This window comes from Pogona vitticeps, chromosome 13 (assembly GCF_051106095.1).
Source record: "Pogona vitticeps strain Pit_001003342236 chromosome 13, PviZW2.1, whole genome shotgun sequence".
NCBI lineage: Eukaryota > Metazoa > Chordata > Lepidosauria > Squamata > Agamidae > Pogona > Pogona vitticeps.
Window position 1 is genome coordinate 295,517 of NC_135795.1, and position 21,009 is coordinate 316,525.

Genomic DNA, 21,009 nt, shown 5'->3' on the forward strand with positions numbered 1-21,009 from the left:
CACCGGGCGGGTCACGCCTGCAAAGAGGCCGGAGCCGGCGAGGGTCCCCCGGGCCGTCGGTTGGAGTTCCGCCTCGCCTTTCTGAGAGGGGAGGGAGGGGGCCGGTCTTCCCCCTTCGAAGCCGCCCCCGCCGCTTCCCTTCCACCGACTCGGGCACTGAGGAGTCGGTGCCGGGTCCGGCTCGGGGAGGGCCCGATGGACAGGCTGGAGCCTTCGAGGGCCCCAACGAGCCGGCCCCGCACCTGGGCTCTTCCCCCGGGGCCCAGGCCGCCCTGCAGTGGCCGGCGGGGGCTCGGCCCTGCGCAGCGATGACAGCGGCGGCGGCGGCGGCGGCGGCGGGGGCGGCTCCGGCACGGCTGACGTCAGGCGGCCCCTTAAAGAGGAGCGGCGGCGGGCTGGGGCGGGCAGTGGTGGGGACAGGCCGGCGGTGGCGCGGGCCGCGAAGCTCGCCCTCCCGCCCGCCCGCTCGCCCCCATGCGCCTCCGACGGCGGCGGCGCAGGTGGCGGCGCTGGTGGCGCGGTCGCCGGCCGGGGGAGCCGTGGCCCGCCGCGCCCCGGGGCTGGCGATGGAGGCATGGCGCTTAGCCGGCGGAAGAGGCGGCGCTGCCGGGCGCTGCTGCTGCTCTCGCTCCTCTCGCTCTCCGGCTCCTACCTCTGCTACAGCCTGCTGCTCCTCTGCTGTGCCCCCGCCAAGCCCGAGCGCGACGCCGCCGCCGCCGCCGCCCTGGCCCTAGCCCTCGTGCCGGCCCGGGCCCCCAGCCCCGCTGCCCTCCCGCCTCCCGGCTGCCCTCCCGCCGCCGCCGCCGCCCGCAAGAAACTTCTGCAGAAGTGGCGCGCCTGCCCCGCCGCCGCTGCCGGGCTCCCTTCGACGCCGCTCGCCCCGGCCAGACCCGACGGCCCTGGCAGCGGCAAGGGGAACGGCTCTGGGGCGGCCGGGGGTCCGCGAGGTGGTGGTGGTGGTGGTGGTGGTGGTGGCGGCCCCGGCGGCGGCGGCGGCGGCGGCGGGATCGCCAAGCGGCTGCCGCACGCGCTGATCGTGGGCGTCAAGAAGGGGGGCACCCGCGCGGTGCTGGAGTTCATCCGCGGTCACCCGGCGGTGCGCGCCTTGGGCACCGAGTCGCACTTCTTCGACAGACACTACGACCGGGGCCTGGAGTGGTACAGGTGAGCCGCCTGAGGAGGAGGGTGGCGGGCGAGCGATCGGGCGCGGGTCTGACACGAGGTCTAGCAGCCCTCCGACGGTAACTCGGCGTCTCTGGGTTCCGCAGACACGCTCACTTCCAGACACGCGAAAGTGAGCTTTCGGAGCATGTGCAGAGTGCCCTCCTCAGCCCACCACTGCAGCGGGGGGGGCGCGCGTCCGCCTCTGCCAGGGATTTAGGGCGGGCGGGCGCCCAGGATGCCTCTTCGGCGGCTTGCGTCCAGGTGCACTGGCTTGCCGGTCAGTGCCGGCTTTGCTCCGGGAAGTCCGCGGTCCTGTCCCCGCCTCCGGAGTTCTCCCGGGGGATGCCTCTGGGAGGAGAGCCTGCCTGGGGCAGGAGGCGCGGCGCTGCCTTTCCGAACCGTTGCACCGAGACGCCTCTTTTGTCTCTCGAAGCTGGGGCGGCACAAAGTTCCGGCAGCCTCCTTTCGCTGGGTCAAAACACAGGCTGCGGGCGCTTGCTTGTGCCCAGGGAGTGCCAGGACCTGGGCCACAGGGCACGGGGGCAGCCGCCTCCCTGGGTCTCCCGTGTGCTGTGCCAGGGGCGGAGGGAGGAACCCTTTAGATGCCCCTAGAAAGGGAAGGGCGGGTGGGTGTGTTCGTGGGCAGGGAAGAAGCGAGCCGCTATGCAACCCGACAGAAGATCTAGGACAGGCGAGCCCGCCCGGCCCGCCTCTTCTACCTGCCTCTCCTCCCGGCCCCTCCGCACATGCAAACTTCCCTTCCCACTCGCGGTCTCCAGAGTTGCCTAGGAAACTACATTCCTCCATGTGGGGAACGGAGAGGGCAAAGCCTACCATCCCCGAGGAAGGCTGGGGATCTCATAAGGTGCCTCCCTTTAACTCAGGGACCGTCTTGCTCAAGAGCGGCTCGAACCTCCGGGCTTCTCTCTCTCTCTCTCTCTCTCAATCTCTCTCTCTCTCTCTCTCTCTCTGTCTGGCACCCGCTGGGCCTGAAGGGCTGGCAGAACTCAGCAGCAATCTGGGGCAGAGGCGGGGGCGGCCAGCGGGGTGGTCGGGTGGGGTGGACGTTGGCCTTGCCATCCCTTGTAGATGAACAGGCGCCCCAGGAGCCTCGCAGCCCCTAAAAGACAAAGACCGCCCGCGGGGCCGTTTCCCTGGTCCGGAGCTCCCAAGAGTTGCTGCCTGCCGCCTTCCGGACCCTGTGGGGAAACACTTGCCCACCAAGGCCAGCCTTCTGGTGCGTGTGTGTGTGTGTGTGTGTGTGTTGAAGGGGGGAGGGGGTGCTGGCCGGTGGTGGCTCTTCTCCTCAAATGTTTCCTCCTGATCATCCCTCTCAGCTTTCCAGGCCCCACAAGACCCTGAGTGGCTTTGGCAGAAGGGAGAAAACAGGGAGAGCGGCAACCGCTCAGAAGTGCTTGGGTGGGTGTCCTTTCCCCTGAGTTGCATTCCTCCGAGGGAGATGGGGGGGGGACAAGCTGTGCCCTCTTCCATGGAGTGGGGCGCGAATGAGCCCTTCTGCCAGAGGGCCAAGCCTCCCCCTGGAACTCCACGTCCACCTTTGAACTGGCTACCGCTGAGGCCGGGGTCCCTCTCTCAGCCCATCTGCTCACGCTGAGCCCCCTCCCTCTTTCCAGGGGTGCCCGTTCAGGACCAGACGCTGAATGCCAGCCCCAGAGCTTGCCTTGTGCTCTACATTCACCGGGCATCGTCCCTGGGAGGGAGCTGACACTTCTGCCTTCCTCTGCACCCGATGGATGCATGGCTAATATTTGCAAGGAACTGGGAAAATGATAACCAAATTAATTTAGAGGAATGGTATAGAGAATTATGGGATATGGCAATTAATGATAAACTGACATGTGATATGAAAATAAGAAGAGGTCTATCAAAAAATAATGATTTTAAGAAAACATGGAATGTATTTCTGGAACATGTATTTTGGAGAGGGAAGGGGTATACACCGAGGGAAGACCCAATGAATTTTTGGAGAGAAAATGGATTGAATGGAACTTTAAAATATTATTAATACTAGCCCTGAGGGGGAAAGTGGCACTGGTGTATTCTATAACTGTATTTTATTGTGGTGTTAGGTTTATGTTGCCTGTGATTGATGTTCATTCAATAATAATAATAATAATAATAATAATAATAATAATAATAATAATAATAATAATAATAATAATAATAATAATAATAATAATAATAATAATAATAATAATAATAATAAAGATGGATGCGTCTTTTCTCCAGAGCATCCCTGAAGGAAGGGCTTTATGTGTCAACACGTCCTGCCCTGCCTTGCTCTTTATCTTGCAGATGTGTGCGTGTGCATGCCTGTGTGCATGTGCATGCCTGTGTGTGCGTGCATGCGTGTGTGCATGTGAGGGAAACTGCAAGGCAGACAGGCAAGCCCTGCACCAAGGGACCTGCCCAACCCACTCGTCCCTCCTTTCCGTTCCAGGCTCCTTGTGAGCTCCAGCTGTCCCCTCCCTCTAATCCATGCTGTGATCCCTCCCAGGCAGGCAGAGAAAGTGGACAAGTGACCCCCCCCCCGGTCAAGGCATGCAGGGTTGGTTGTTTTGTTTTGTTTGTTTTTGGAATTTCCCACCTGTAGCAGAAGCCCAAAGAGCGTCACCTCTGGGCAGAAGGCCATGGTCCCAAGAGGCCCCTCAAGAGAGGCGGCGCAGGCGAATACATAAGTGTCCAGACCTTCTTCCCTAGCAAGACAATTCTGTATGGTTTTTTGTTGTTGTTGTTATTGGTTTGTTTGGTTTTTTATGTTCAAGGGGAAACCTCAAGTGCTGTCCTGTGCCGAGACTGGTGGATGGTCCATGAACTTTCCCTGGTCTCGTCTCCTGTGCAGGCATTAAACAGACAGTCCCGTTGCTTCCCCACCCCCAGTTCCAACATCTGATCGCCTTTTTTACCTGGGGCCCATCCTGCAGCACAGAATGCCAGTCTCTCTCTCTCTCTCTCTCTCTCTTTGTACAAACACTGGTCCACTGTTGTCCCTTGTGTGGCCCTTGTCGGCTTGAGAGCAGCTGGACCTGTAAGTCCTTTGGGTCTGCTTCCCTTGGATTGTTCCTGTCCTAGAATATCATGTGTGTGTGTGTGTGTGTGTGTGTGTGTGTGTGTGTGTGTGTGTGTGTGTGTGTGTAATCAGGTTCACAAGGTTTTCAGTCCATACTAGAAGCTCAGAAGGCTCACTCAGTTCTCTTTCAAAAGGAGGGGGAAATTAATAGTCATCCAGCCCTAGAAACCTAACTCTGGTTGAGTTGTCACCATTCTTGGATCGCTAAGCAACATTATTCTAAAGTGGCAAGTTTTTGCCTTTCCTAGGAGTCTCCGTCAGGCCAAGGAGGGGTAAAATTGGGGGGGTGGCGGCAATGAAAGGCTCCCCCAAAGGGCTCAGGGGTGGCTCTTGCAACTGGCCTGCCAGGAAGGCAGATCGGAGCTTGCCGATGCCACTAGGAAGGGGGGGAGGAGTCAAATGCAGCAATTGCCACTTACTTCCCCACTCCCACCCCCCCCAGCTCAGCAAGGGCTGCACCTGTTGCTTCTGGGATGTCTCTTTGGCTTTTAGTTTGGCTTAGCCAGCAGGCAGGCCGGCAGGCAGGCAGGCAGGCAAACAGCCGCTCTCTCGGCTCGTGGAGCTGTTTGCAGGGTGGCAGGTGCATGCCAGGTTTCTGACAACCACGGTGTGGAAGGCATGCCGAACCAGCAGGGGGAGGAGGTCACCTCTGTTTGCTGGGGGAGGGGGGCTTCTGGGGGAATTGGGACCGGCCTTGGCCTAGCCTGCCTTCCGCCCACCCCCAGGGCCATCAGAATGAGGGGGTGGTCCTGCCAGTATCCTCCCGGCATGTGGGTCAAGAAAAATCCACCCCCACTCTTATTTTAAGTGTGGCTCACACCCCCTCTGGCACTGAGTGAGGAGAAATGGCCTCTCGGCTGCTGGTCACATGGGAACCGGGCCACGCTGGACACTTCGTTTTCCTGTCGGGAAGTGGCTAAAGCCCAGGATTATCAAGAAGTGGGCTGGCACGCTGCGGGGGGGGGGGGGGGCTTGGGCACTTGGCTGCCAGATTTCCCTCCCCAGCCACCAGGGACCAGGATAAGCAAGTATCAGTGTTGTTGCTGTTGTTGTTTGTTGTTTGTTGTTTGTTTGTTTGTTGTTGTTGTTGTTGTTGTTGTTGGGTCTGGGCACAGCAGGAGAGCCAGCAAATGAGCGGGGGGGGGGGGAAGGGGGAGGGCAGAGTCAGCCTGGCACTGGTAGAGGTGGGTGTGCTGGGTTGCCTGAGGCAACAAGCAGAGCAGCTGCTGAGGGCTGTCCAAAAATGAATCTGGGGAGAAGAAACTTCGTCCCCCTCCCCGGGAATGGTGTGTGTGTGTGTGTGTGTGTGTGTGTGTGTGTGTGTGTGTGTGTGTGTGTGTGTGTGTGTGTGTGTGTGTGTGTGTGTTTGGGCACATAAACTTGCACAGAGACAAGCCAGCGGTAACCAGCAGGGCAGGATGGAAGGTGCCAACCCTCCCCCTCCACTTCCCTTCCTCTAAGCCTAAAACGGCATTTCTTGACTTCTTCTGAACCCAGCCTGAATTGCAGGCTGCTGGTTCCGCAAAGCCATTCCCTCCAGACAACAACAGGGGCCAAGGGAGTCTTGGATGGTCTGTACTCCCGGCTGCCTTCGGCTTCATTGCCGGAGAGCGTGTCCTGCCCACCCCTCCCCATCCACCGTAGGCTAATTGCCAGTTCACTCGACAGCTGTCACTGGGATAATTGACCTGCCGCTTGAGCGACGCTTTCCGCACAGCCCTGCCAGGTGTCCGTGACACAGCCATGGCATTCCAAATTGCCTTCGGGTCTCGGGGAACCCTCCCCAAGTCCCCCCCCCTTCAGTTCGCTTGCCACGGCTCTGAGGGACATCAACTGCAGGCCTTTCCTTCTTCTGGGAAACAAGATCAGCTGCCAGAGAGAAATCATGGGCCAGCCTTGCTCCCAGGGGTGGGGTGGGGCAGCCGATGCCCCAACGAGGTGGTTGGGACACGCCATGCCTCATTCCTGGAGCTGGCACAGCCGACTCTTTCCTTTTCCCCGGCTGGATGGGCTCCTCCTTTGCCACTGGATTACAAAAGGGAGCCCAGAGCGTGTCTGCATGAGGCTCTCCTGGCAGGGGCGTTTTCACAACCTCAGTAACAGCACAGGATGTTTTTTAATTACAAGGATGGGGGGGGGGACTTTTTCCCCAGGGGCCCAAGTCTCCATACAGAAATGCTTAAAATGGGCTCCAGGGCAGACTGGAAGCTCTCCCCCACCCCACCTCACCCAAGGAAAGCAAGGCCTGCCTGCAAACCTGGCTGAGGGCCTGTGACTTGATGGTCCCAAAGGCAAACGGACTCCCATCCTTCGACCACCCCTGCATCGGCCTCTGTGGGGCTTCTCCTCACTCAAGGGAGGCAGTTGTGGCCCACACGGCGAGTGTTGGGGGGGCCAGGACCCTCTCCTGTTTGCCCACTTGAGCTGCTGGTGCCTGATTCTTCCTACATCATTCACTCTTTTTGGTCACCTCTGCAGCCTTTGCTGCCTCAGAGCCATGAACGCCACCCTGCAACTTTCGCGAGCTCTTGGTAACAGTCACGTAATTTATTAACACAATTATTGCATGCCGTTCATAATTTATTAGGACCTGTGATTTTGCATTGTTTAAATAGATGGGCCTAATCCCTCAAGGGACTGCGCTTTAACAAGCCCAGGGGTGGCCCATTAAAGAGACGGCAGTTTTATGAATCTCCACTATCAGTGAACCACTTACAAAGCTGTCCTGGCGCTGATGGATGACCCGGACCTGCCTTGCAGTCTAAAGCGGGCGGTGGCAGGCAGGGTTCCCTGGCCATGAATTAGCATCTTGCTGACAGTCGTGGAACAATAAGACCTCATAATCTGGATTTATGAACCATGGAGCAAGGCAAGAGAAGGAGCCAGTTAAACCACGGGCTGTGCAGGTACCTCCTGGGGTAGGAGAAGCAGGGCCTCTAAGGCACACCTGGTAAACACCAGTTAAACTCCTTCCTGTTGGCCCAGGAGGGTGTGATCCTTCCTCCTCTAGGCTGGGGTGGGGTGAGGTGGGACTCTTACTTTTCACCCACCTGTTGCAGCCAGTGGGGAAGGAGAAGCACCCACCCTTTGGTGAAGCAGCAATGCCAGGGGACTCTCTGAGCAGAACCCCAAAAGGGTCTCCCTGGCAGGTTGGACATGCCTTTGTGGTGGAAAGCATCACCTCTGATGGTCACCCCCTGCACTAGGAGGTCCTGGCTGGCCGGCCAACAGACTTGCCCATCAGGCAAGCAAAAGCCAGAGGCTACTTCTGGAGGTGTAGTTTTAAAATGAAACAGTTTGACCCTTAAGCACGATTACTATTCCATCCAAATAGTAATCGTAGTAGTATGCCAGCATCCGAGGGGCAGTCCAACTGCAGGCGACACTCACAAAGCTGGAGTTAAAATGTACCGTAGGTTTTCAACAGCTTAAAAGTTGGCAGGGGCCCAATCGGGGAGCCAGCTTTTGGTTTGGGTTAACGTTTCTGCCCCAGGGAATGTTGGCCTTGCTTTTGTTGTAAGGAATGTGGAGGAGGAGGAGGAGGAGGAAGATCCTGAGGCCAGGAACATCTTGGTCTCTCACGCGGAGCGGAGGCAGGTGCCCCTGGTCCGAGACTCCCAAGCAGGAGGGAGGTTTCAGGACCTTGGAGAGCGAGCGGCCAGCCGCCCTCTTGCCTCCTTGCTAGAGGGCTTTGCTACAGGCGGGTGAGGACGGGTTGCCTGCCGGACACCCGGCCTCCTCAAGCCACATCGTCGGTCCAGGGCTAGAGAGACCTGGCAGGTCTTGGGGCTGTTTCCACATCTTTAGAGCGACAGCATAAAAAAAAGGCAAACTAACTCTTAATGGAAGAGACATTGTGGCTAAATGGCCCGGAAATGTTTGCAGGTGGATCTCCCTGGATATTCCTGTTGAGTGTTGTTTTACTTAATTTGTTTAGCTTTATATTATGAATGAAGCTGTTATATATGCGTAGAGTGAATGGTTCCAAAGAGCTTGAGGAACTTGACTAAAGTTATTAATGAACTGATCAGAGTTTGAATCTGATTAACAAATTCATCAAGGGTTTGACTATTCACAGTGATTTGCTTATTTATTCATACTTATGATTGTATTGTAGTAATTAACTTAATGCTTCTTTCATTTGGAATGTTTTTTTAAAAAAAACTGATGTGTTTATTCATGATGCATTTATGCATGAACTGAATATTGATGATGGAGGATTTGACTGTTAATTACTAATGCTAAGCAGTATGCAGGTTTAACGTGTTCTCCTGCTCCCTGTGTGGGCTCTTTCCCGGGCGTACAATTGTGAAAATAAAAAGTTATACAATCCTAGATATTGGATTTAAGATTGAAGGGGATATAAAAGGTGCAGTGGATTTGAAGATTAAATAGCTGCCCCTCCCACAAAAAAACATAACACACAATCTTTTATAGCGCCAAATAGACTCTTAAACAGAGAGGAAAATACCAAAATGTAAGACAACAAGCACAGAAGGAAAATGGGGCTGATGAAAAGGGGGGGGGAATTGCAGCCTTGACAGGAGTATTGGAGGGAGTTTAGGGGCAGCATTAGGGTTAAACTACACAGATGCCAGATCAGCAACTTGAAAGAAGGTTAATTGCTCCTACCTTAAGGATTCCACTCAAGCTGCATATTTATGCCTCCTTTCCTTTGGTGATTGGTGACAGGACAGAGAAATTCCTTTGCAAGTTGATTGTCTAGCTTTGAAGGTATAGGACTCTTTCCCTGCAGCAACGATGTTCTGTCACTTTGTAATTGTGAAGCTGGTGCCTCGGGTCATTTGGCTCTGTGAGAAAATGGGAATTATGGGCTGCAAATAACTCCAGCGACTGTACTCTGGGGAGGTATTTGGCACCGGGTCCCCTAAAGATTCTTTTTTTTTTTTTTTTGTAACGGTGAGCTGTGTATTATTTGCCACAATAATTTTGTTCCAAAAAGCTCAACCACCTACTCACATGCCATCTATGATGCAGTGAAAAAGGAAAGTACGGACTACTGTGCTGATGGTAAGACAGCAAGAGTAGAATTGCAAGTGGCTGGAAGGGCAGATTGTTCTGAAAAACTGGATTCCATTTATGGGGTGCAGTTTGTCCTGGAACTGGCATAAGGCTGGAGAATTAGCAGTTTCAGATATCTAGCATATAGTTTAAAGCCTCAGCACAGGATCATGGGTGGTGGCGGGGGAGGGAGACAACTAAATGGCCCAGCATTTCAAATTAATTTTGTAATGGCCCAAATTTGATTAGCTACCGTCTCTGGTATAATGTGATCATCATAAATGGCCATAGCAAATTGCCCCAAGTTGTGAAGTTCGTATAAGCGTTTCTGTTGTACCTTGAATTGTGCTGCCGACATTTGCTCCGACTGCATGATGTCAGCATAAAAAACACACGGGTCTAAATCCTGTCTCTTGCTGCTTGCGTATGTGAGTGGGCATTTTAAAGGCATTGGTTTTACTGCTCAACGTGTTACAAATGGCAATGGGGAAGGATACGCAAAGGGGAAGCTGTGGGCTGGGCAAGTGGGAGATGCCTGAGCCCTCCCCACCCCCACCCCAAGCCCTTTGCTGAAGCCCTTGAGGGTCAGGTCAGGAATGACGGTCAGAAGCCAGGGAGCCGCTCATGTCACAGCCGCACCCTCCCCACCAAGGGACCTGCATGAGCAGCCTGGACTGCCAGCTCCAAGGGCCGACAGGAAGGCCAAGGGGGCTGATCCGGAGGTGACAAAAGCAAAAGCAGGGAGCTTTCTGGCACTGGCCGGTGGACTCCTTGTAACATCTTGCTTGGCCTTCAGTCCCAGAGTAGGAGGGGGCCGAGGGGAAGAGCCAGTTCACAGGCCAGGGGCTGCCTTGCAGCCTCTTCCCTGCCCTGCTGTTAACCCGCTGCCTGTCTTTGCTTGCAGGCGCCTGATGCCGCGGACGCTAGAGAGCCAGATCACCATGGAGAAGACCCCCAGCTACTTTGTCACCCGGGAGGCCCCCCGGCGGATCTTCAGCATGTCCCGGGAGACCAAGCTCATTGTGGTGGTGAGGAACCCGGTCACGCGGGCCATCTCGGACTACACCCAGACGCTCCTGAAGAAGCCCGACATCCCCACCTTTGAGGAGCTCTCCTTCCTCAACCGCAGTCTGGGCTTGGTGGACACCTCCTGGAGCGCCATCCGGATCGGCATGTACGCGCTGCACCTGGAGAGCTGGCTCCAGTACTTCCCCCTCTCCCAGATCCACTTTGTCAGCGGGGAGCGGCTGATTACGGACCCTGCTGGGGAGATGGGCAAGATCCAGGACTTCCTGGGCGTCCAGCGGGTGATCTCGGAGAAGCACTTCTACTTCAACAAGACCAAAGGCTTCCCCTGCCTGAAGAGGACAGAGGCAGGCAGCCGGCCCCGCTGCCTGGGGAAGTCCAAGGGGAGGACCCACGTCCAGATCGACCCAGACATGATCGAGCAGCTGCAAGACTTCTATCGCCCCCACAATGTCCGGTTCTACGAAACCGTGGGGCAGGACTTCCGGTGGGACTGAGGGGCTCCTGTCAGGGCCCAGGGCGTGGCCCAGAAGGCCGGCCCGGCAGGACTTGCTTGTCTGATCGTCCCCCCCCCCTTGTTTGGGGGGCAGGAAGGGACCTCCTAGGAGGCTCCCGTGGCCTTCCTTTGGTCCCCCTTGGGTGGCTGGGGAGGAAGATCACCCCAGAAGACCACAGGGTGCAGGGCCCACTCCCCGTTCCCCTCCCTCGGCGTGATGAGTGGGCAGCTTGGCGTGCCTCTTCTCAGTGGTGCAATCAGGGTAGGTGATGCCCAAGGATGGATTTTATTTTTTAATAAGGATGACATAGCATTCTATATATATATATAAATAAATATATATATAAATATAGCCTATCAATTTCACTGCCTAGTCACCAAGTGTCCCCTGGTTCACTCAGTTCCACCCGGGCCCCAGCTAGAGGGCCCTCTGAGCAAAGGGGTCTCCCTCCTGCCACCTCCTGTCATCGCAGTGGGAGGAGTCGTCCCTTCCCTCCCCCCCCCAGCTCAGAGGTGCCCACCTGGCATCCAAGGGCTGGGCCCTGGGCTTCCTGTTCTTGCCCCAACCTTCAGGGTGAGGCCAGGGAGCCCCCTGAGGTGGCGAGTCTGCTTCTAATAAGGCTTCCAAAGGGACCCCTTTCGGTCCTGGGAATAAAGCACAGATTTCTGCATTTACGGGTACTTTGGCACACATGTATGTGTTCTGTTCTTGTCCAGGAGTGAGGCGCTGGCCCCACCCCACCCTTGTATCCCCCACCCCACCCCTACCCTGAAATAAAGAGAAATCCCCCCCCCCGACCGTCTGATGGTGGAGACATTTTTCTCAGGGTCAATGGGGAGAGGGGACCTGTAACGGGGCCCTCGGTTTTCTCCATGAGCTTCCCCTCAGAGGGACGGAGTCCGGCTTTTTCTTCTACGTCGTCCAGCTGCTTTTTGGTTAAGGGAGACCCTCGTAGAGTTCCGGAGGTGTGCGAGATACGCAAGGAGTGGGTTTCCGTAGCTGACCAGGATTTGAACTTGGGTATCTCCAGTCCTAGTCGAAAGTCTGCCCACAACATCATGCTGGCGCTCACGAGAAGAGGTCCACCCACCCCACCGACAGGAGTGATGGGTCCACTTATTCCTCCCTCCCACACGCGGATGGCAGGCAAAACCCCACCTCAGTGGGTGGAACGGCCCCCATGAAGGGGCTGCAAAATCTGGAAAGTCAGGGGCCAAACAGAGGGTTGAACAGGCACCTCCCAGGGTCTCCCTCCAAAGCCCGCTTTGGCATTTCTGTGCATTGAAAAAGCTCTGCGGTTTATTCCTGTCCTCATTTCAGGAGCCCTTTGTCCTTTGCCAAGTGCTGCCCCTGCCCCTTCCGGTCTTTGCTTCTCCCCCCTCAACGACCCTGTGAGGTCGATCCTCAAGGGTGCGCTGAGAGAACGGGACCCGTCCGGAGGGAGGGGAGCTGTGAGTGCTGGAGCCGTTGACTCATTAGGCCTGCCTGGCTTTTCTCCTTGGCAGGAGATGCTCTCCCAGCCCGCCTGGAGCAATAAATAGGCCTTCGGGCAGGGAAGACAGCTGTGTTTCTGTAAACATGTCACCGGAGCTTGTCGTGCCAGGGCCGAAGCAGGGCAGGCTGCTGCTCGGTGCGCAGCCAGTGGGGATTTATGGCCCTGCTTAATAGGCTGCTGTCTGGGAGCCCTTCCTCGTAAATGAATGTCAAGCCCTCTCTGAGTTGCCCTCAAAGAAGGCAGCTCTCGGCTCTTCTGCAGCCGCCCTTGCTTTCTCCCAAATGAGTGCTCAGATCTAAAGGGGCCTCCAGCCTTGCCCCTTGCTTGGCTGCTCCCAGGTGTATGTGGGGGGGGGGGGTGCGCCAAGGACTCCCATTGATTTGGGGAGGGGTTAGGAGGCGGCAGGGGTTCTGTTCGATCCCTGTTTCGAAGCCCGCCAGCTGGTGGGAGGAAGGGGGTCTGCTGTGGAACCTCCAGCATGGGCTCCCCTGGGGACAGCAGCTGCCACCACCTGATGCTCTTCCACCTGAGCTCCACCTAAGCCAAGTTGTTCCTCTACCTGCTCATCCCAAGCACCAAGGCCCAGCTCTGAGGGTCTTTCCTTGCCTGCCAAGGGAATGCAAGGGCCAGTTGATCCCAGACCCAGTGCTTGGGATCCATGAAGCAAACAATGGGGTCATTAGTCTTCCCTGTGGCTTCCTCCATCCTCTCAGCCCTTCTGCATGGCCACCGCTGTCAAACCCTCTTCCGAAATGTCTGTGTGGGTGGGTGGGTGTGGGTGTTTCTGCTTGTTCTCCTGCTGCCTTTGCTGGGACATTCCCTGCTCCACCGTGATATGTCCCGGGAGGAGGACCTGGCCCAGAGTGCAGCTATGGAGAGGCCCAGGTCTGCTGTGGAGCTGCCTCTGGCGATGCAAGGGCTCCAAGCACTCCTTCTGTGGATCCAACCCCCGAGGAAGGGAAGAGGAGAGCCGGTTCTCCTGGGGCTGGCTCTGCCCACTGGGGGGAGGGGGGGTCACCTTTCACCGAACAGCAACAAAGTGGACTTGCGCCCAGCTGTTTCCTTTGCTGAGCGCCAGGTGCCTGGAATCGCCTATTGATTTTTGCAATAAATCATAGCAGCTCCTGACAGGGCTTGCAATTTGCCACTAGCATTGAAATCACAGCTGAGCCGTGGCCACTTTCAGCTGCAGAAATGGTGCAAGAAAGCCCACAAAAGCTCCCCACAGTTCTAGGGCTGCTTGCTTGGAAATGGAGGCAGTTTGGGAAAGAGCTGGAGGCCCGGCTGTGAGCAAAGGAAAGGAGGGACTTCTTTTCTTTAAAAAAACAAAAAGTGCTCAGCAGAAGGAAGAAAAACCAGAAGGGCTGAGAAAGGCTGCCCCTTGGAGCGGGTCACCCAACCCAGGCAGAATGCAGGCAGAGGACAGTCGTTCCTCCCCTTTGCACCCAGTTTCTGCTGCAAGAATTGGGCCAGCAAAGTGGGAACGCCGTTATGCAGAACTTCTAGCATCCACCCTTGCTGTCCAAAGGGCACGTTAGCTTACCGATTCTTGTAACCATTCCAAACGGTGGGGTGAATATTGTTGTGCCAGTGGTGAGGTTGGAGAAAACTAAGTTTTGCCTGAAATGCCTCGGAGCTGTTTTGATCCGGAAGTCAACGGGTCCAGGTGCCTTTTTCTGGGCGGTGGTGGTGGGAGGGAGCCTCTTCTCTAGCCCTCATTGAAAACAAGAGGCAAGACAAAGCAGGCAGTCGCTGTTCTGCCCAAGGGAGACGGCTGCTGACTTCCAGGGCATTGAGCCGGAAGCCCCAGGTGATCTGACACCTTCGTAGCCTTTGGCTTGCCCGCCAAACATTGGGCAAAAGCTCAGAAGCTGTCTCGGGTCTGGTCCGGTCCAGTCAGGTGTGCTTCCTGCTTTGGGGCCCAGAGGCCCTGGCGGTCACACAACTCTTGGGGGTACAAAGACACAAACCACACAAATTGAAGAGTGAGGTCTCAGGGCCAGACGGGCCCTGGCACAAGCGAGCGTGGGGTCGGTTGGATCCGTGCCCTCGGGCCTGTGCTGTTCAAGGCACCGGGAGGGCCTCCTAGACTCAAAGGAAGAGCAATCCGGCCAAGCCAGCGGTCTGAGACTGGGGGTGTCCCTCTCAGATTTTGCTGAAGCATTAAATTATCCTGTTGGTGCCTATTGTTTTGTTCAGATTAGCTATTGATTTAAACATGGAACCTCAATTATTCTCCAAAACACTTGGGAATTCAGCCAGAGGGTCTATTGTTTTAAAAAAAACCAAACAAAAACAAGTGCCTGCAGGAAAGGGACTGAGATGCCATGAACATATGGGAGGCCCAAGGCCACTTGGCCCCCAAGGAAGTAGGTGTGCGCGCCCCCCTCTGTGTGCGCACGGACGTGTGCAGGCACACAGTTAGGGAAGCCTTCCCAGTAGCTATGTCTCCGTAACAAACTGGGAGATTGTGCCACTCACTGTATTTTAATGCATTTTTCATAAGCAGGCTTCACCCGCGGGCAACGCCAGGGGCCTCCAAGCAGCTCGCAATGAAATCCACAGAGGGACAGAGGCCAAATCCAGAGACCGACACAAACAACTCTGATCTAAAAATAACAGCATGGCAGTACCCAGGCGGGTGTAGATGGACACGGATGCTGGAGAACTAGGCTCGAATCCCCACTCAGCCATGGAAGCCCATTGGGGGACATACGGAACCGGTAAAACCACCCCTTAAATGCCTCACTTACCTTGAAAGCTCTGCCAGGGCTGCTAGAAATCAGTTCCAACTTGAGGGCACAGAACAACAATAAGCAAAAGTGCAGCAATCACGGGCGGGAACAAGAAGGTGGTCCGAGAGGAGGCAGCTGGCCCAGCTGCTGGGAAGAGTGGTCCGGAAAGGGGATGATTAGCTTTCCCCGGACAATGCTGGGGGAGGGTCTCGCTTTGAGCGGGGTGTGCTGGGATTACTTACAAAACAATGTGATGCTAGAAGGCTGAGGGATCGGGACCTTAACTGAGCAAAGGGGCTCAGCCCCAGAATGATTTGAAGGCCCGTGTTCCATTAGAAGGGGAGGTATGACTCTGAACATGTGCAGAGTGCATTCCTCCCCACATCCAGGCCTCCTGTTTTGGGTATGGGGAGGGGTGTCCAGGTGCGGGCGGCTGGTCTTCGGTGGCTTCACATCCTTACTGGCAAGACCTCTAGCTAGCTGGCTGGGCAATGCAAGGGGCTCTATCTTGAAATAGCAGAAGCGCCAGGAAGAGGAGACGCCTTTCTCCACCGGCCACCCTCACAGTCAACCCCATGCATAGTCAACCTATCAGGCACATAATAAAATGAGCACTGTAGACATCCATACGCCAGAGTTCAATTTTGTGGCCCATGGAGCTATGCTGAGACCCTTTTGCATTCCTCAGAGAGCAGGAGAGATTCAACATTCAGAAGGCTTGGCGGGAGAGGCTCTCTCTCTCTCTCTCTCTCTCTCTCTCTCTCTCTCTCTCTCTCTGTGTGTGTGTGTGTGTGTGAGAGAGAGAGAGAGAGGGAGAGAGAGAGAGAGATGTTATGCAGAAAAGGTTAGTCAGGAATTGGGTGGATGAGGGAATAGAGAGAAGACTCAGTGCCCCTGAGGGTCCCCTCCCAGCTCGACAATGCTACGATTTTGCACACGTGTGCATGACAAGACACTCCCGGTTGAAGACACCAGCTCGTGACCCTCCACCTGGGGTTCTCTGTGCACACCTTCTCCAGCGCTGAGGCACTTCCTTCCACACTTGCTACACCAGCGGAGGCAAACAGAAGCTTCTTGGGCTTGCAGAAAGGAAGACACCACAGGGCTCCTCAAAGATGGTGTCCAACATCCGAGACTCTTTGAACCATTTCCATATCCGGTCAACACCATCCGCTGAGCCTGGAACAATAAAGCAGCTGGAGGGAGCCGGGCAGAAGCCGGCGGAACAAGGTGTTTTCCATGAGAAATGCTGTAGTTTTTATAGGGATGTGCAGGGTCACCCCTCCTCGACCAGAATGGCCCTCCTCGGATGCCCATTGGGATAATTCCTTCCTGGACCTGAAGGTACAGCCCCCATCTGGCCCCCCCTTCTGACGGGCTGCCCCTGCCCCTGGGGGGGGGGCTTCAGGAAAGAGGAAGCTGGGTTGAAGATGCTTTTACACAAAGCATTAAAAATAATTGATGCCCAAATCCTTGTTAGTGAGAAAATGTGAAAGCAGCTAATGATCTCTGCCGTGATCTATAATTCATAGCCAGCTGGAGAGCTTTGAAGAGTTCCTGCCAATTTCACTAGATTTTGTGCCTAATTTATAAACGTTCTTAGGAGGAGGAGGTGGAAGGTCCTGCTGCTTTCTTTGGCCTACAAAGATCTTCAGAGCAGCGGGCAAATCATCTCCAGAGAAGCTCGTGCGCTTTGAGGGCCTTCTCTGCCCACGGCTTTGGTGATGTCATGCTCTGGCCGGCAACAGCTGGGGAACATCTGCATGGCCCGTGTGCCCCAGAGGAGCAGATCCCCCCTCCAGAGGCTTGCATGAGGTAAGCCTCCGAGTTCTTTGTCCCTCTGAGCAGATCTCTGTTTATTTATGGCTATGCTAACCATGCACACCTCCAAAGCTTTTGCTTTTTATTTTTTCAAGAGGGCTTTAAAAATAGCCCTAGCCACTGAAATTAAGGACAAGCAATCTTCCAGCAATAAACTGAAGCAGAAATAGAATTCTTGCCCCTCCTGTTGACATCCTTCTGCCTGCCTTCCCAGTCCTGCAAGAAAGACCTGGAAGCGTCTTTCCATCCTTAGGGGCCCCTCTCCCCTCTTCTTCAGACCCTATGGAACTGGACTAAGGGTCACTTCCTTGAAGGGGTAACTGGACGACCCTGCCATGCATGCCCAGATCTTTTTATTTTCCTTATTTTGGGGGGGGGGGGGGCAGGGATGGCAATATTATTAAGGCTGTCCCAGAAACTACCACTGCCAAATCTCTGTGTGCACAGGAAAAGGGGTGGTACAACTGGAGGTGGAGAAACCAGGCATGTGGATCCCGGAGCCAGTGGGTTCCACCACGCCACCCTTTCCCATCCAATATTATGCAGCATTTTAAGAACTCAGTGTGGGACCCTCTTCTACTGCCCAGCCTGTTGGAGCCCTGCCTTAAGAGGCCGGTGCCATTAATTCTCCCTCCTCGTGGCCATTGGAGGTCCAGCAACTTCAGGCAAGCCGCTCTCTTTCACGCCAAGCTTGGCTTTAGGGCCATTTGCACAATTGGTGCTCCAGCGAGTGAGAACTCTGCTCCACTCAGAAACCCCTAAGAAACGGGCAAGAGGAATGCAGGGGGTGAAGGGGGTAAACTCGGTAGCTCCTGCTCCAGAAGAGACCTGCGGGCTCCCACTACTTCACTGCCATGCTGTGGTGAATGTGTAAAGCTCCGTCTGCATTGCAGCCATCTCCATTGCCAGCCCTCTGCCCCAAGAAGAGTCCAAAATATGCCAGTGGTTGTATTGATCCATAGCAGCAACCAAGGAGTAGATCTTTTGTAAACCTAATAGCTCTTACTTTCCAATTTCAAGACCAAACTACCAGTACTGTGCGAGAGAGGTCTCTGATGCCTCAAGATAGTTCTAAGACTGCAAAGGGAGGAAGACTGAGGCCTGGATTCTGGAAATTCCGGTTCCAGTGCCCTCGGAGCCTCTCCCTGCACCCCATTGTACCTCAGGGGGTTGGCAGGGTTACCCAGGTCAGATCCAAGGTGTTGAACTATTCCCCCTTCCCCACCCACCACCACCACCACCACCACACATGTCCCCTGTGAGAATTTCCACTCCTGGTAAGAGCCGGTAGAGCAAAGAGGCCCATTTAATGAGGTTTCTGTGCACACGATAAAAATACCAGCGCATCAAGAACCTCAGATAAAATTCCTCCCCGGGAAGCCACACATGTCCGGAAGACCTGCCCAGGAAGCTGAGCAAATTCGCTCCGCTCTTGGGCTGGATTTAGCTATCGCCACAAAATGCTGCTTAAAGCACAAAAAAACCACGACCCGCTAATGGGTTGTAAATCAATAGGAATCAGGCCCCTGTGGCTGTAAAATGAGTAAATAGCCCAGAGAGCCCGCTGCTGGCACCTATTAAGCCTGCGCCCTCCTCCCTCCCCATGGCTGGGGGGGAAGCCCCCCCTCCTGGCAGCAAAGAGGGGCCTGGGCAGGGGCCCTCTTCCTCCTCTTCCTCCCTCCACCTTGCATGAGCTCCCTACGTGGCAGCTTCGTGCAACGTACTGATATTAATTCTGTGGGGAGGAAGTAGGTTTAATAACCCCAAAGAATGGTTGATTTCTTGTCTTGCACAGGAAGGTCTAGAGAAGCAGGCGGCAAATCTAAACCCCCGTTGGATGGTGGCTGGGATCCTTCCGCCTCGACTGCTGCAGCTTCTGGGCTGAGCCTCAGCACTGCAACTCAGCTGCTTCAGCCATCCTGCCCCAGAAAGCCTCAAGGAGAAGCCGCCCGCTTGAGGTCCGTGTGGGAACTGGGAAGGGCAGGTTGCCACTGCTGCCACGGCCATTGCCACCGCTGCCACGGCCACCTCCCGCTTGGCGCCAAGGGGTGTCCCTGGGAGAAGCACTCAGGGAGCCTTGGGTGGGCCTGCAGAGAGCAGTAGCTGGCGGCTCCCCCTGCCATTTTTAAGGAGGGAGGTGCCGGGACAGTCCCGCTCTGCTCTTCTGCGAGCCCCCTCCTCCCAAGAAGCTCCAGTCCTTTTCTGCCTGTGAACTGCTGGGTCCCTTGCGTGGTGAGGAAAACGCGCTTTGCTGCCCCCCCCCCCCAAAGCTGCCTCCCCTTCTCTGGAGAACAACCTGCAGCCTGAGGGCTGGCTCAGGCCTTAGGCCGAGGAAGGGGGGGGGGTCCCAGGAGGCTGGCCCTGGCCCAGGGAGGGGGAGCACCAAGGACAACCGGCCGCCCTTCCCTTCGTTTGGACTCGCCGACGCCTGCCTTTGGCTTCGAACCCCCCCGGAAGGCATCGGGTCCGGAGACCCCAGGGGAGCCCAGAGGGTTCAGGACCCTGGACAGCTCTCAGGGAGCCCTGCCCTCCCCCCCCCCCCGCGGCTGCTGCTGCTGCTGCTGCTTCCCTGGCTTGGGCAGAACGGAGGCCTCCAGTCCCAGTGATCTCCTTGTGGATCCCGACGACGGGTCCACCAAAGCTCACCTCAAAATAGAAGAGAGTTAGTCCTTAAGGCCCCACACAGTTTTGTCCCGTCTCGCTTCGTTTTCTTTCTTTACATTTTGCCTGATATCTTTTGGGGGGAGGCAGACCTGCCCTGGAAGGTGCCCCTCCCTTGCAAGGCAGATCTACAAACAGAGAGCCCCCAGCCGGAGAGGGAAGGTGCCGGCTCCACAGCAGGCCCACAACTTGCGCTCTCTCTCTCTCTCTCTCTGTATCTCTCTTTCAAACTCTGTGTTTCAGCTCTAAAAACCATCATCAGTTTCACACCTCGCCATAGGAATTGGTAGGTGCAGTTGGATGCAAATCACATCCCTCTTAGGCTCCCTTAGCTGGTCCTCCTTGTACACACACACACACACACACACACACACACACACACACACACACACACACACACACACACACACACACACACACACACACACACACACACACACACACACACACACACAAGCCCTTCAGCTGCTCCTCTGCCCCTTGGGGCACGTTGGGGGGGGATGTTTGCCCAGCTGTTGGGAAGATTGGCGCCCGGCCCAGCCTAGCCTCAGCCCCTTGCAGAGAAGCAAACCACCAGAGCCTTCGCTGCTGCTTCGGACGGATGGGCACGGAGGGAGGTCAGCTCAGTCTTGGGGCCTCTGAGCTGCAAAGGCCCCGAGGCCTCCTCGAGGCAGCTGGGTGTTTTCTTCTCACTCCAAGGCCTTTACCCGCTGCTGCCATTCCTGCTCCCCCCCCCCCCGTGTGACCCTTTCTGCCTCCAGCCCCTGTGTGGCTGGAGGACCAGCTTCCTCTTCCCCGGATGGGCATCCTGCACAAGAGGGTAGAATCAAAATTGCTTTGACACCCCCTCCCGTCAGACAAAAAGGGACGCCTTGCCAGTGTGCCTCCTCCTGCTTTCAGCATCATGTTGAAGCTTTGCCTGCCCCCTCGCGCGCCCCCCCCACTCTCCAGTTTTCTTGGATTGGACCCTTATTGATTCTCTCCCCCCTGACCCATGTTCTCCCCCTCTCTCTGCCAGCCCACAAAAGTCCGGGAGCTACTCAATAACACGCACAAACAAAAAGCTGGCACCTTTGTGGTCGGTCTGGCACCTACATGTTGCTCCTCTGGGCAATGGTTCAGAAGCCACTATCACTGCAGGGCCATCGTCCCTCCCTCCCCCCTGCCCCACCCCTGCGTGGCTCACCTGGGCCAGCCGTTCAGCTGGGCAACCACGTAGTCACCTGAATGGCCAGCCCAGACCCCCCCATCTGGGTGTCGAGTCCAGGGGGTTCAGTCCTGCTTCAGAGACACCAGGGCTGGACCCAAGCGCCCGTTCCTCCCAGCAGGCAGGGCCAGGGCAGCTGTGGGGCCTCCGTCCAGGGCTCAGCTTCTGCGCAGTGTCACCATGAGTGCTGCTAAAACCAAGGAACGTCCGGTGTCTCTCGCTAAGAGTGCCCACGAGAGCAGCTTGGGCTTCATGCCCTCCGTTCTCAGAGGACTGGCCCTCAACAGTCA

At 56.1% G+C, this 21,009-nt stretch overlaps 1 protein-coding gene across 1 annotated transcript; it reads left to right on the forward strand.

Annotated features, from left to right (window-relative positions):
• The first annotated feature begins 574 nt into the window (after nucleotides 1-574).
• Nucleotides 575-11,593, forward strand: HS3ST2 (heparan sulfate-glucosamine 3-sulfotransferase 2). The gene is made up of 2 exons (XM_020804827.3): nucleotides 575-1,164; nucleotides 10,182-11,593. The coding sequence occupies exons 1-2, from the start codon at nucleotides 575-577 to the stop codon at nucleotides 10,798-10,800; spliced, it is 1,209 nt and encodes a 402-aa protein (XP_020660486.3). The 3' UTR covers nucleotides 10,801-11,593.
• The last annotated feature ends 9,416 nt before the right edge of the window (nucleotides 11,594-21,009 follow it).